The following is a 14435-nucleotide window of genomic DNA, read 5'->3' on the forward strand; positions in this document are numbered from 1 at the left end:
GCACAACTGGGCGCTATGCTGCAGGGGACACCAAAACAACACTGTAGAACGGAGTGCAAGAAGGGACGGGGGGGGGGACACACACACCAAATTTTAGCGTTGCACAGGGCACTGTTGAAATTTGAAAGCCCAAAGTCCACCCCTGTTTCCTCCAAAGTTCCTTCTTCTAAGACATGGATGCAGATGTTGAAACAATTCCTTCTCCCCATCCAACACAGATGCTGTATACCGGGATTGTCATCTATGCTCCAGCCTTGATCCTCAACCAAGGTCAGTCCTGTGTTGTCTCCCAGGTCTGGAGAGCAAGCCAGATGAGGAGTGGTTGAGGGAGTGGGGTCCGTTCAGCCTGGAGGAGACCTTGGAAGGGCTCTCGCATGGAAGGTGGAGCAAGCTTCGTAGAATGGCAGAGTTGGAGGGGCTCCCCGGGGGTCATGCAGGGATCTCAGCTGACAGGTGGCCCACCAGCCTCTGCTTGAAAACTACCCCCTGAGCTCACAGTCCTTCCCTTTTGAGGAGCAACACTTTTTACCGGCAGCTTCAAGACCAACCTTTCCTCTTGGTTATGTCTCTAGTGACTGGGCTGGATATCTGGGCCTCCCTGCTCTCCACGGGGATCATCTGCACCTTCTACACAACCATTGTGAGTACGATTGGATGGGCTCATTGATTTATTTCCATTAACTAATTTTTTTCTTTTTTAAAAATATTTTTAGTGCTCAATTTCCAAATAACAAATTATCAAAACATACCATCACCTACGTGATCCGCCCCCGCCACGGACTTCCCTCAGCTCCTCGCTCTGATTTTGCTGCACATATTTTCTCTGCATATTATAAAATTATATATATCCTTACATATCTGTCCTTCATGTTATCAACAATAAATTTGTGTATGTTTATTCAAAACCTGCCAAGAAGTCCAGTTCATTTTCTTGTATTTTTAAATAATTTGTATAAGGTTCCCATTCCTCCTTGAAGTCACAGTTGTCCTTGTCTCGCAATTTGTATGTCAATTTGGTCAGTTCTGTGTAGTTCATCAATTTCTCTTGCCACTGTTCCATTGTCGGGATTTCTTCATTCTTCCATCCTTGTGCTATCAAGACTCTTGCCGCTGTTGTAGCATACATAAATAAGTTCCTTATTTTCCTTGGCAGGTCTTGTCCTACAATCCCTAACAAAAATGCTTCTGTTTTTTTTTGCAGAAACATTTTCTGTTTTTTAAACATTTTCTTCAATTCATTATATATCATTTCCCAATTTTTTAAAATTTCTTTACAATTAATTAATTTCTATTTATGCACATTCAGTTTGTGCGCAACCATACACACACACACGCTGATCCTGGAAGTGACCTGGAAACGTCACCAAAAGGGGCGGAAGCAGGGGCGGGATGGGGCATATGCTTAGCTTTGCAAATGTGCTAGCAGTTTTATCGTTGCACCACCTGGAGGGTAAAAATGCACAACCCTGCTTTAAAATAAAAATACTAAATCTAATTACTATGACCTCTTCTTAAGGTAGGCTTGGAGAAAAAAGGATGTTTTTAGCAGGCGCCAAAAAGGGAGCAGGGAGAGCGCCTGCCTGATGCCAAGAGGCAGGGAGTTCTGAAGGTTAGGCACTGCCATCCTAAGTGATTGATGTGCTTGAGGGCTCTCTCTCCTCCCGGGGGTGAGCCAAAGTCCTCCCTGACCCATTCCGTTAGATAACCTGCTCTCCAAGTATTTTGCAACAAAAGTACCAGTAAAATAAATAAAATAAAATAATAATATAAAATGAGAAAACCACTCTTAAAAATAAGAAATCACTATGACGCGCTGTTCCTGGAAGAATGGAATATTTGAAATAATATTTTGGAATATATCTGAGAGAGTGGGAAACCAGTTTTTGCAAAAACCTGTGTGAAATTAATTTTAATTTGGTTTTGATGTGTTTTAAATCTGAAAATGAATAAAAATTAATTGGCAGAAAAAAAATAGAATACATTCTGTAGATGGGATCAGATTAAGAATGGCGTGGAGAGAAAGACCAGAAGTCAAAGTTGAAAGAGAAACGCATAACAAGTTTGGAATGTAGAATTTATATGTAAAGATGTTAGTATTTAATTAAATAATTGACACAGAGAGAGACATTTGAAAGAGGAAACCAGCCGCGACACGTTTATTTCTCTGTGCGTTCTGCAGCCAGGCGACTTGGGCGCCCCTAACTTCCCCCTCCGTCTTCCAGGGAGGAATGAAAGCCGTGATCTGGACGGACGTCTTCCAAGTGGTGGTGATGCTTTCGGGTTTTGTCGCCATCTTGATCCAGGGGACCATCCTGGTGGGGAGCCCCGCACAAGTCCTGGCCATCGCCTACAATAACTCCCGCATCAACTTCAACGAGTACGTCCTGGGTTGTGGAAACTATAGCGCTATCGGCACCATAGTGTGGTGTAGTGGTTAAGAGCGGTAGTCTCATAATCTGGGGAACCGGGTTCGCGTCTCCGCTCCTCCACATGCAGCTGCTGGGTGACCTTGGGCCAGTCACACTTCTTTGAAGTCTCTAAGCCCCACTCACCTCACAGAGTGTTTGTTGTGGGGAGGAAGGGAAAGGAGAAAGTTAGCCGCTTTGAGACTCCTTAAAAGGGAGTGAAAGGCGGAATATCAAATCCAAACTCTTCTTCTTCTTCTTCTCCTTCTCCGGGGGGTCCAGAGGCAGTCTATTGTGATTCCTAGGTCTTCTTTCCCACATTCCTCCCTCTCTGTTTCCCCAGCTTTAACCTGGATCCTCGTAGCCGCTACACTTTTTGGACCTTCATCTTTGGTGGGACGATGGTCTGGCTTTCCATGTACGGAGTGAATCAGGCCCAGGTCCAGCGCTACGTGGCCTGCAAGACAGAGAGAGAGGCGAAATTGTGAGTTGGGTGGAAGGGGGAAACCTGAAGGGAGGGCTCATTTAAGCGTCGCCCTTAGACGCCGGAGGGAACTGAGAAGGAATAACCTGGGGCATCTTTTCGTAGTGGAGCAAGCAGAGACCCCCCCAACCCAAAAGGGGTGCATTTTTGTGTCTGATTTTCCTAGAAGCTGCATCTGAGCAGCTTCCCAATTCCCCGTTTCAGAGGGAACTAATAGAAAATAGAGAAAAGCTGCCCCTATTTTCACTGAAGAAATGTTGGAGGGGCCGGAGGGAACTGAATCCCCAAAGTGGTGGAGGCTGATATACATCATAAGGAGGAATATCAATCAATCCAATCAATCAATCAATCAATCAGTTAGTCATAGACCAGCAGTTTAAAAAAGGCTAAGAATACAATAGTTGTAAGAACAGGCCGGATAAAAGCAGAGAGACAAGTCGCCAACCAGCTAGAGCAGGGGTGTCTAACTCAAATTCATCGGGGGCCGCATCAGCAGTTTGGTCACCCTCAAAGGGCCGGTTGTATCTGTAGGACTTACAGTACAGGAGAGAAGGGTTCAGGCAGCCGTTGGATCTGTCACATCACAGGTTGGCATGCGCTCAATATAAAAACAAGTGGAGGTTTCCTGAATGCATGTAAAGTGGAGGTTTCCTGTGTAGAACGGCCGGCGCCGCTAGAGGCCAGACGTTCTCTGGCTTGTAGGCTGCCGTGCATGCGCTGAAGAGGCAGCTTTCTTGTGTCAAAAAAAAAAAGCGAGAATAAAAGGTGAAGGCCGGCGGTGGCTACACGGGCCACATGACGAGGTCTGGCGGGCCGGATTCGGCCCGCGGGCCTTGTGTTTGACACCCGTGAGCTAGAGTTTTAGTTGTTACTAAAATGATTCAAAGAAGAGCCATGTGTCTGAAATACAAGATTTCATAAAAGGAATTATAATAATGCCTCTCTCAGGCTTGCTGTCTTGATTTATCATGATTTTCCTGCGGGTAATAGCAGATGCACAGAATTGTGCTACATTGTGTGTAATCAGAGGGTTTCAATCTGATAATAGGTATTTTAAATAGAATGTTTCAGATCTCCCTGAATTGGGGTAATGAGCTGTTTGCGGAGGTTGTAATTAAAAGGGCAATGGAATAATACATTGGCACTTCCCATGTCACAGGGAAATTACCACTTTTAAACAGGGATCTTATTATTTCTGCCTCTGAGGAGTAGGGAAGGTAGAATTTTAAATCTGGTTAGCATAAAAGCTTTCCTATATTTGGGGATGGGTAAATTTGACATCTATTTTGGCATTGTAAATGCTCCCACATAGCCCTTAATAGGGAAAAATCCGAGGTGACTTTTGCACTGGAGCGAACAGAGACTCCCTGCCCCAAAAGGGCTGCATTTTTGTCTCATATTTCCTCGGAAGCGGCTGGCTGTTTCTCTGGCTGAGGCTTCTGAGATCCCCATGGCAGATCCTGCCAGGTAGTTGTGCTGCTCCGTGTCCTTGAGTCTATAGACTGTATTCCTGGGGAGGCTCGATAACCTGGGGGCGCCCTCTGGGCCACCCCACCCAGTGCCCATCCCACAGCCCCACAAAGCTATCAGCAGCTGGCTGGGCTGTGCTGGGCTGATAAAAAGGTTGGCTGGGGACAGAGTGGGAGATCCAGGGCCTTCCTGCATAGACCAGGCAAGGTGCCAGACCTCAGTGTTTCATTTAATCAGGGCATTTGTATCACAGCCTGCCTGGGTCTCCTCATTTAACCCCCCCCCCCCATGACCCTGGGAGGTGGGCTGATGCCACAGGAGGGGAGAGAGGGCTCTTGTCTTCACATCCTGCTCCCCTTCGGGGCACCTGGTTGGCCGCTGTGGAAACATGACGCTGGACTAGAAGGGGCCATTGCCCTGATCCAGCGGGAGCTTCTGATTACAGAATCACAGAATTGTGAGTTGGAAAGGACCCGAGGGTCATCTAGACTAACCCCCTTCAGTGCAGAAGTATGCAGCCGGCCCATACAGGGATTGAACCCACGAACTGAGAAGATAGCTCAGTCAGCAGAGCATGGGACTCTTAATCTCAGGGTCGTGGGTTCGAGCCATGCATTGTGCAGAATATTCCTGCCTTGCAGGGGGTTGGACTAGATGACCCTCAGGGTCCCTTCCAACTTGACAATTCTGTAATTCTACAATTCTACCTTGGCACCACACTCTGACCAACTGAGCCACCTTCTGGGCTCCCCATCCCTCTTCCAGACCTTTGTAAGCTCCTTAATTTCCCCAACTCTCCCTGTCCTGGTTTCAAATTTTATTTTTGTCCTCTCTGCTTCTCTCTCCCCAGAGCTCTCCTTGTCAACCAGGTGGGCCTCTTCTTCATCGTCTCCAGCGCTGTGGGCTGCGGGATTGTCATGTTCACCCTCTACAAGGACTGCGACCCCCTTTTGGCCGGATACATCTCTGCACCTGACCAGGTACCCCTCTGCCTCGCGGGGGTGGGGCTGGGGCTCAGAGGGGGCTCGGAAAGCCAAAGCAAACTGCTTGCCGTAGGAAAGAACAAAGGGTCGAACGGGCAAACAAACAACCCCCAACAGAGAAGTTCTCGTGCTGCAGTCGTGCAAAAATGTTATGGGATGGCGGGAGGTAGAACACACATTGGAGAAATGATGAAGAAAGCAGACGGGGTGGAAATTGCTGAGGTCTGCTTGTTTAATTTAAGAAATTTATTAGTCACCTTGCAGGGGGTGGGCATAGAATCATGGAACTCTTCCAACTTTATGATTCTATCATTTTCCCTGTTAACAATTCCTGCATTGCAGGGGGTGGACTGGATGACCCTCGGGGTCCCTTTTGACTCCACCATTCTTTGTGCATCTTGTGGCCAGCTTCAAATTATGGCCATCTCCCTGCCCTCCTGCTGCCCCTGAAACAGAAGTGACACTTCTCTCCTTTTCTCTCAGTACATGCCTTATTTGGTCTTGGATATCTTTGAGAAATACCCTGGGGTACCTGGACTTTTCCTGGCTTGTGCATACAGCGGGACTCTGAGGTGAGTGTGGAAGACCCCCTCTTTGCCCCATGCAGAATGAAACCCCCCCCCCAAAAAAAATACATTTCCTGCAAAGGAGACACAAAAACTTTGATTCCTGAGTACAGCTAAAACTATCCAATATTAGAAGCTCTAGGGAAGGCAACAAAACTTCTTTTATTGCATCTGCTTCTGGGGTGGAGCATGGTGCCCAGCTCCACCCAGAGGGAGATTGTGGTTTCTCAGTGAGAGTTTCCGTTTCAGATATTCTGAGTGTTTCCAGCACTCTGGTTCAGCGCAGGATGCTGACCTGAAATTCAGCAGCCATCCTGGTTAGGTTTTGTACACGAATGGCAGTGGCAAAATGTCCTGGGCTCAGCCTGAGGATCTCTAGGGGCCTCAATAGGGGTGGCCCCGTGAGTTAGGAACACCAGAAATACACGCCTCACTTTCTTCTAGAACGGGACGGGTGTTGGTTTATGCAGATTAAAATGCTGCAGGTGAGATGCAAAAATTGAGGAACATATAAAAATAATCATGAATTTAATAGAATTAAAACAATATTTCTACATTGCTGGGGGTTGGACTAGATGATCACTGGGGTCCCTTCCAACACTACAGATTCTAATATGAAAAAGATTATTCTAATATGTATAGATTCTAATATGATTCTAATATGAAAAAAATCTATTAAAAGACACATAATAAAAACAACACAGCACTCTTAAAAACCGTTTCCTTTTTTAAAAAAAGACCCATCGAAATAGAACAGGATTCACTTGCCAGCAGAAGGTCAGCAAGGAGGGAGCCAGCCAAGCTTCTCTAGGCAGGGAGTTCCAAAGTTGTCTGGGAGGAGCCACCACCAAAAAGCTCCTCTCCCGCTATATGGGAAGATATAGTCCTTCAGCTAGCCTTCAGGATCAGGCCAAAGGATCATCTAGGTCTGCATTTTGTTCCTGGAGGGGCCAAATTACCCCAAAGAACCTAGGGATCCAGATAGACTGCCTCTGGACCTGGAGGTTCCACAAGAGTCGATGGCACCCAATTGAGAGGTGCTGGAACTGCACTCTGGCATTCTCCGGCCGGGGAAAAAAGCACTGCCAGAAAAGCATGACGTGAGCTGAACAGCCGTCTCTTGGGATCGCTTCCCCCGTGCATTTGATGATAGACTGCTCTTGAAGCTGGAGGCTCCTTCCTAGCTAATTCAGGTGGCTTTGTCCTCCGTGACACCTCATTGTAGCAGCTGCCCCGTCTTCCCTCCCTCTGCAGCACGGCTTCCACCAGCATCAACGCCATGGCGGCCGTCACCGTGGAGGACCTGATCAAGCCGAACTTGCCCAGCCTCTCCCCACGGAAGCTGACCCTCATCTCCAAAGGGCTCTGTGAGTGACGGTGGCCGGGGCATCCTCCAGAGCGTAGGGAGGCTGGGCTGCGCATCCCAGGAGACCCCGTGGGAACAAGCATAGTTCCGTCAGGAGATTCTTAATTTCGGGGTTGTGGGTTCGAGCCCCACGTTGGGTAAAAAGATTCCTGCATTGCAGGGGGTTGGACTAGATGGCCCTCGGGTCCCTTCCAGCTCGATGATTCTACCATCCTAAGCCAATTGTTTTCAACAGATCTACTCCTGAGGATTTGTTCATTTCGTAAAATTTATACACTGCTTGATTGTAAAACACTAAAATGGCCAATGAGGAAAATTAGCAGTAATAATAATAATAATAATAATGGAAATTGTGCTTTTATTCTTAACATTTCCAGCACTGATTTATGGGACGTCGTGCATCACCGTTGCAGCGCTGTCTTCGTTACTGGGAGGCGGGGTGTTGCAGGTAATAATAATTTTATTATTATTATTTTGTTATTTTTACTATTTATGCACTGCCCATCTGGCTGGGTAACTGTCTCCGCTTATGACCCCTCCCTCAATTTCTTCTCTATCTTCCACAAGGATTTGGCTCATGTGTTTCTTCCTGAAATCACAATCTGCATTCGAGATAGCAACAGGGTATTTTGCAGGCCATGCTTCTCCACTGTCTTCTTCAGGGAGCCAAACTACTTAAGAACCCAAGAAGAGGCTGCTGGATCAGGCCAAAGCCCCCCCCCCCCCAGTTCAGCATCCTGCACTCACAGCAGCCAAATGTTCTTAGGAATCTGGGAATAGAGATAGACTGCCTCTGGACCAGGAGGTTCCATAAGAAGATCATAAGAGTTTGGCTGACTGGATGAGGCCAAAGGGGGCCCATCTAGTCCAGCCTGCAAGGGACACCCACAAGCAGGATCTGAGCACAGCTGCTGCTTCCCCATCATCTAGTATTCAGAGGTAGACTGCTCCTGGGCATGGAGGTTCTGCTGTCACAGTAGTCCTCCTTAAGAAGAGCTTGGCTGCTGGATCAGGCCCATCTCATCCTGCACCTGTTCTCACAGGTGCCCCCAAAGGAAACCCAGAAGGAGGTCCTTTTATGATTCCTGTTGCAGGGAGTTCCCCTAACCCTTCTTTTTATCCGTAGCTGTAGAGTCTAGGAACCACTGATAGCCTCCTCCTCCTCCATGAATTTGACCCGTCCTCTTTCGAAGTCCTCCAAGTCATTGCCCTTTTGTGGCAGGGAGTTCCGTAGGTTAACTACACGGTCCAGCTTAACTACGCTGCTTGGTGTAGCAGTTCCTCAACAAGCTTGAGAGGCTAGGCTGTGAGGCTTTTAAAAGGACAAATCCAGCCCTTTGCATCAGGCCCTGGGAATGTACTGAGGACCAACGCGGGCTGATACGCGTTCTTGCCACCAGTCTCCAAGGGGCAGCCCCATATGTGGTGCATTGCAGTAGTCTAGCCTGGGATCCGCCGAGGCGCGGAAGCTGGCAGCCAGGCCTCTGCCTTCCAGTCATGTGTGTCGGTGGCTGGTTTTATGACGTAGGGAGTTGATTCTCACGCTCAGCCCAGTATTGTCTCATCTTGTTTCAACAAGGAGGCCGCTCCACCCGCCTTTGTAGCAACCAGGAAAAGTTTGCATTCACAGATGTGCGCACACACAGCTTATCGGGTTCTGCATTGTATCTCATATGTTAACAACTTGAGCTGCATAGCTGCATATCTGGGAGCTGATTGGCACTTTCAGATTGTAGCTGCTACTCGTGTCTTAGAGGTGACGTGATAGAGGTTTGCACAATTGTGCGTGGCAGGGAGACAGTGGACAGAGAAAAGTGTTCCTCCTTCTCTCGTGACATGAGACTCTTGGACAGATAGCAGAGGATTTAAGACAGACAAGAGAAAGTCATTCTTCACAGAGTTAATCCGCAGAACTCCCTCCCACAGGCCACCAACTTTAAAAGGCGGATTTGACCAGAGGCGGTTTTAGGGCAGTGTGACAGCTTGCCCTGCGATGGGCACCTGGTAAGCAGTTGCCCAGCTTTGGGAAGGAGGTGTGAGGCCTCTAACAGAATCATAGAAAGGTAGAGTTGGAAGGGACCCCGAGGGTCATCCAGCCCAACCCTCTGCAATGCAGGAATCCCAGATAAAGCATCCAGGACATCCTTGTGACTTGAAGCCATGGGTTCGAGTCCTACCCTCCAGAGCAGGAGAAAACAAGCTTGCTCCCTCTTCCATGGCATTGAAATATTGGAAGATGGTTCTCCTCTCTCCTCTCAGTCTCCTCTTTTCCAGGCGGAACATCCCCAGCTCCTTCAGCCGTTCCTCATAAGGCTTGGCTTCCAGACCCTTCACCATCTTGGTCGCTCTCCTCTGCTGCACACCTTCCGGCTTGACAACCTCATAACAACAACATGCTTACCCTTGCCTTCTCTGCCCCGCTTTGTGTTTCTGCACAGGGTTCGTTCACCGTCATGGGCGTCATCAGTGGGCCCCTTCTGGGAGCCTTCATCCTGGGCATGTTTATCCCAGCTTGCAACACCGTGGTAAGTCCCAAAGAGGACCCGTGAGGATGCTTTTGGGTGCCTTCACCCTTCATAAAAGGGTGTTGGAAGAAAGGTGCTGTGCTATGGAGGGGCCTTGCAACAAAGCAGTAGCATTGGAACAAAAGAACACAAAAATACCCCTAACAATGCAGGAATCTAGATAGACTGCCCCTGGACTTGGAGGTTCCATAAGGACATCAAAGGGTCCCATGTATCCCAGCATCCTCTTCTCACAGTGGCCAACTGGATGCCTGTGGGGAATCTCCCTTCCCATGCAAAAATTCCGGGGGAGGGGGGGGACTTTCAGCTCAGCAGCAGCATAAAACCCAACCTCTCCTTCCTTCCCAGGGGGTGTTGACTGGGCTTCTTGTGGGATTTGCCCTCTCTTTCTGGGTGGCTGTGGGGGGCACCCTCTACCCGCCCAGCGCTGCCACCATGGGGGTGCTCCCATCCTACGGAGACTTGTGCCCGCTCTACAACGCCTCTGAGGGAACCAACGCCACCATCGTGCTTGGCCCGCTGCCACCCCAGAACATAACGGAAGTCGCAGACAGGTGAGATGGTTGTTGATCTCTGGTGCAATTTCATTATTTTTTAAAAAAGATATTTATTGAGTTTTTCCACTTTAAAAATTAAAAAATCAAAAAGAAAAAACAAAAAAGTTAAAAACACATAAAGTTTACAATCCTTATTTTCAATAACATATTTCCCTGACTTCCCCACACCTCCCCTTCTTATATTCCAATTCAAATTGTTAATTCAACAAGTTCTTGTCCCCAATTTTTGACCTTTTTATATTTAATTCATTTTAATAAAAAAACCAATTTTAACTTATAAACATCAGTATTTAAACATCAGTGCTCATTCTTAAAACTTTTTTCTAAAGTCGACCCAAATTCCCTTCCACGAATTCCCCAATTTTCATACTAATAACAAAACAAAATAAAAAAAAACAGATTATTATTCTACAACCTTTGGATTCCCAAACCCCACCCCACCCTTTCCCGGTTTCAATCCCCAACAAATGTCCATCAGTCTTAGTCTACTATCAGCCTGGAGACCTCATGTCCGAGGCTCTTAATTCTCTCTCAATTCCTCTCTGCCGGTTTTTTTGGTAGTCCTTAATATTAAACACCAGATCTCAGAGAAGCTCTGTCCCGATAGGGTCCATATTTCTTCCAGCCAGACCTCCATACTTAAAAGTGGAGCCTGAATCTTGTTTCTTACTCCTTTTAAGTCCAAATGTCCCAAAAGCTCCAACTTTCACCTTAATCAAATTTGTAATCCATAGGTCTTCAGATCTCCACATAAGGAGATCTCTCCATTCTTCAATCTTCAATTCAAAACAGATTTTCATCATCCAGTACTTATTTTCCTTTGTAGCCATCATGTCAGGCCTCTGGCTCTCCTTTGTCATCTGCAACATTACATCTCCTCCTTCCTTTTCCTCAGAAACAACATATATCTCTTTCTCCACACTCTCAAATCTTTCAAGTTTCTCTTCTTGTCCAGCTGCATGGACTTCATGAGTCAAGTCCTTATCAAATTCAATGGATTTGTTTACTGTTAAGTCCAGAGTTGCAACATTTGTAGCCAAAACATCAATTTGGCCTTGTAACTTTCCCAAGAGAAGAAACACTCTGTCCAATTTAGCTTGAATTTTTCCTCCTTCAGCCATTCTTGTAATGTCCCAAAATCCCCTCTAGAGGGATTTTGGTTACTTTATCTTCCTTCCAGTTCAAATCCAAAAATCAAGTTAGTTTGTATCAGTTCTTCCTTGTTTTCAACAAAATATAACCAAATTGTAGCAAATATATCCAGCAGAGATAGCAGAAACAAAGTTCTCTTTTTCCTTCTTGACAGCTAATTTGACAGCTGTCAAACTCTTCTATATCTCCTCAACAGGCTCTCTCGCGGATCACTCCCGGGTCCAGGGGGGTGGCACTTCAGCTCTCAAAATTAGCTCTTATCCTCCAGTGAAATTACTTATACTGCCAAATCGTGAAATTAATGTCTTTTACCCAATAAAGAAGAAGAAATTCTCTCGACCTTAGTTAGCTAGTCCTTGCTTTAGATTATTTATAAGACGGGGAGACGGACTTCCTGTTTGCGCCTTCCCCGATCGTGCCTAATTAAAAAAAAAAATTTCCTTTACAAATCCAATTTCCGTATTACTCACGGGTTGTTGCTTTTAGAGTCCAATTGTTCACAAGAAGAAGTCAGCGCTCTCCGACCATGGCATGCGGCTTCACTCCGCAGGAGAAGCAGTCGACTCTCAGCACCGCGCCGCTCACCCCGTCCCCCGTTCCGAAGCCTTTAAAAAGGCTCCTTCGCGGGTGGGGGGGCGCAAATGGTGCCCGCCGAGTCACCAAGTTCACAGGCTTCAACGCCTGTGATTTCTGAGGGTCCCCGTGTCGCCGCCGCAGCAGGACCCAACTCCTGCGGAGCTGATTCCCTCCGGAGCTCGGAGGGAATCCGCCATTAGCCGATGGCGCTAACCCGGAAGTCGATCTCTGGTGCAATTTCAAATAAGTGGCTGGGGCAGCCCAGCCAGATGAGCGGGGTATAAAGGAAAACACAGCAAAACAACATTTCTTTGCCCAGAGTAGAATTCAGGAGGATTCAGTAGAATTCAGTAATGGGGCAACACCATTTATGGTCTGTAAGAACTAAGGACACTCTACAGTGCGCCTCAATGCGCTTTGGTGCTGTTCAATGTGCTTATAAGCCCAGGAACAAGGTATTGCTGAAGGTTCATAACAAGCATAAGAAGATCTTCTTGGATCAGGCCAAAGGGAGCCGATTTGGTCCTCACAGTGGCCGCCACCCCCAATAACCTACAAGGAATTTGCTGCCAAGGAGTGTGGTGGAGTCTCCTTCTTTGGAGGTCTTTAAGCAGAGGCTTGACAACCATATGTCAGGAGTGCTCTGATGGTGTTTCCTGCTTGGCAGGGGGTTGGACTCGATGGCCCTTGTGGTCTCTTCCAACTCTATGATTCTATTCTATTCTATTCTATTCTATTCTATTCTATTCTATTCTATGAAACTGTCTGCCTGCGGAGCTGGAGGTTCCATGAGAACATGAGAGGAATCTGCCTGCTGGACCAGGCCAAAGGGGGCCACTGGCCCCAGCATCCTCTTCTCACGGGGCGAACCAGGTGACCCTAAAGGGACAAGCAGGGACAATGTCAGGTTCTGCACTTAGGCAGGAAGAGCCAGCTGCAGAGTTATAGGATGGGGGACACCTGGCTCACTAGCAGGACATGGGAAAAGGATCTAGGGATCTTGGTGGAATCTTAGAGTTGGAAGGGACCCTGAGGGTCCTCTGTTCCAACCCCCTGCAATGCAGAAATCTTAGTTAAAGCATCCATGAGACATGCCCCCCCCCAGCCTCTGCTTAAAAACCTCCAAGGAGGTTTCTGGGTCACTGCCCCCCCCCCAGGAGTCCCTTCCCCATCGAACAGCTCTCACTGTCAGAAAGTTTCTCCTGATGTTGAGTCAGAATCTCCTTCTAACTTGAAGCCATGGGTTCGAGTCCTACCCTCCAGAGTAGGAAAAAGCAAGCTTGCTCCATCTTCCCTGTGACAGCCCTTAAGATGGCTCTCCTGTCTGCTCTCAGTCTCCTCTTTTCCAGGCTAAACATCTCCAGCTCCTTCAACCGTTCCTCATCAGGCTTGGTTCCCGGACCCTTGATCATCCTGGTCTCCCTCCTCTGCACTCCTCCCAGATTGCCAACACCTTCTAGGAGCCAGAACCCATTTATTCCCCTTCCTGCGATCTCACCATCTCACTTCCTTTGCAGGTTGGCCCTTGTGGATGACTTCTACGCCATTTCCTACCTCTACTACGGTGCCTTGGGAACGCTCACCACGGTTGTAATCGGGGTTCTGGCCAGCTGCCTAACCGGTAAATTGGTGGGGTGGAGCCATTAGCTACCTATTAATTTGCTTCATTTTTTTTAAAAAAATAAGTTCATTCCATTTTTAAATAATATTTTTTATTAAATTTCCAATTTTAACCAATCCTTTTAAAATGCAACCAGCACAAATCTCTCATATCTGTTGACACATTCCATGGTGTTCTTTTATTCCCATATAAAGCTTCTATATTACTGATATTTTATCCATTCTGTACATCAATTCCAAATTTTTAAATGACAAATTCTCACCTGCTGCTATCGTTCAAATCCTGTGTACATTTTGACATAACCATGATGGTTTCCCCCCCTAATATTCTACAAAAGAATACCATTTTAGAAGTTGATTTCAATACTTCATGTTTCATTGCCTTAAAGTGTGCAAATTCTCTCTCCCTCGTGGTTCTGGGTTTTGCTGCAGGGCCTGCGAAAAGGAGCTCAAAGAAGCCAGGCGTGCTCTGGTGGGACGTCATGAAGCAGACCGCCATGGTCTCCCCAGAGGGGCTGAAGAAACCGTTCACCAAGGTAGGACAGTGGGGAAACTGGGCACTCCGATAATGGTGGGCAGTGGGCAGGGCGTCGGAGCTGCCATCACTCAGCGTAGAGAACAGGGACCACCTGAACCCTCATATTCCAGCTTGATCATCGTGATCACCTGCAGCTGCAGGAGCATCGCTGGCCGTTCCCCGGTTTGGAGAGGCTCATTTTACAGCAGCCTTT

The 14435-nt window shown here is 47.4% G+C and overlaps 1 protein-coding gene across 4 annotated transcripts in view; it reads left to right on the forward strand.

Moving 5' to 3' along the window:
* Positions 1 to 14435, forward strand: part of SLC5A5 (solute carrier family 5 member 5) — a 37916-nt gene that overhangs the window by 22188 nt on the left and 1293 nt on the right. For all 4 annotated transcript variants that reach the window (XM_053372439.1, XM_053372440.1, XM_053372438.1 and 1 more), the window contains 12 exons: positions 219 to 270; positions 573 to 640; positions 2223 to 2377; positions 2749 to 2889; positions 5210 to 5339; positions 5826 to 5914; positions 7163 to 7275; positions 7652 to 7722; positions 9713 to 9799; positions 10148 to 10353; positions 13602 to 13705; positions 14137 to 14240. In XM_053372439.1, the coding sequence (XP_053228414.1) occupies positions 219 to 270; positions 573 to 640; positions 2223 to 2377; positions 2749 to 2889; positions 5210 to 5339; positions 5826 to 5914; positions 7163 to 7275; positions 7652 to 7722; positions 9713 to 9799; positions 10148 to 10353; positions 13602 to 13705; positions 14137 to 14240 (1320 nt within the window). The remainder of the gene's footprint in view (positions 1 to 218; positions 271 to 572; positions 641 to 2222; positions 2378 to 2748; positions 2890 to 5209; positions 5340 to 5825; positions 5915 to 7162; positions 7276 to 7651; positions 7723 to 9712; positions 9800 to 10147; positions 10354 to 13601; positions 13706 to 14136; positions 14241 to 14435) is intronic.

This window comes from Podarcis raffonei, chromosome 18 (genome assembly GCF_027172205.1).
Source record: "Podarcis raffonei isolate rPodRaf1 chromosome 18, rPodRaf1.pri, whole genome shotgun sequence".
Classification (NCBI taxonomy): domain Eukaryota; kingdom Metazoa; phylum Chordata; class Lepidosauria; order Squamata; family Lacertidae; genus Podarcis; species Podarcis raffonei.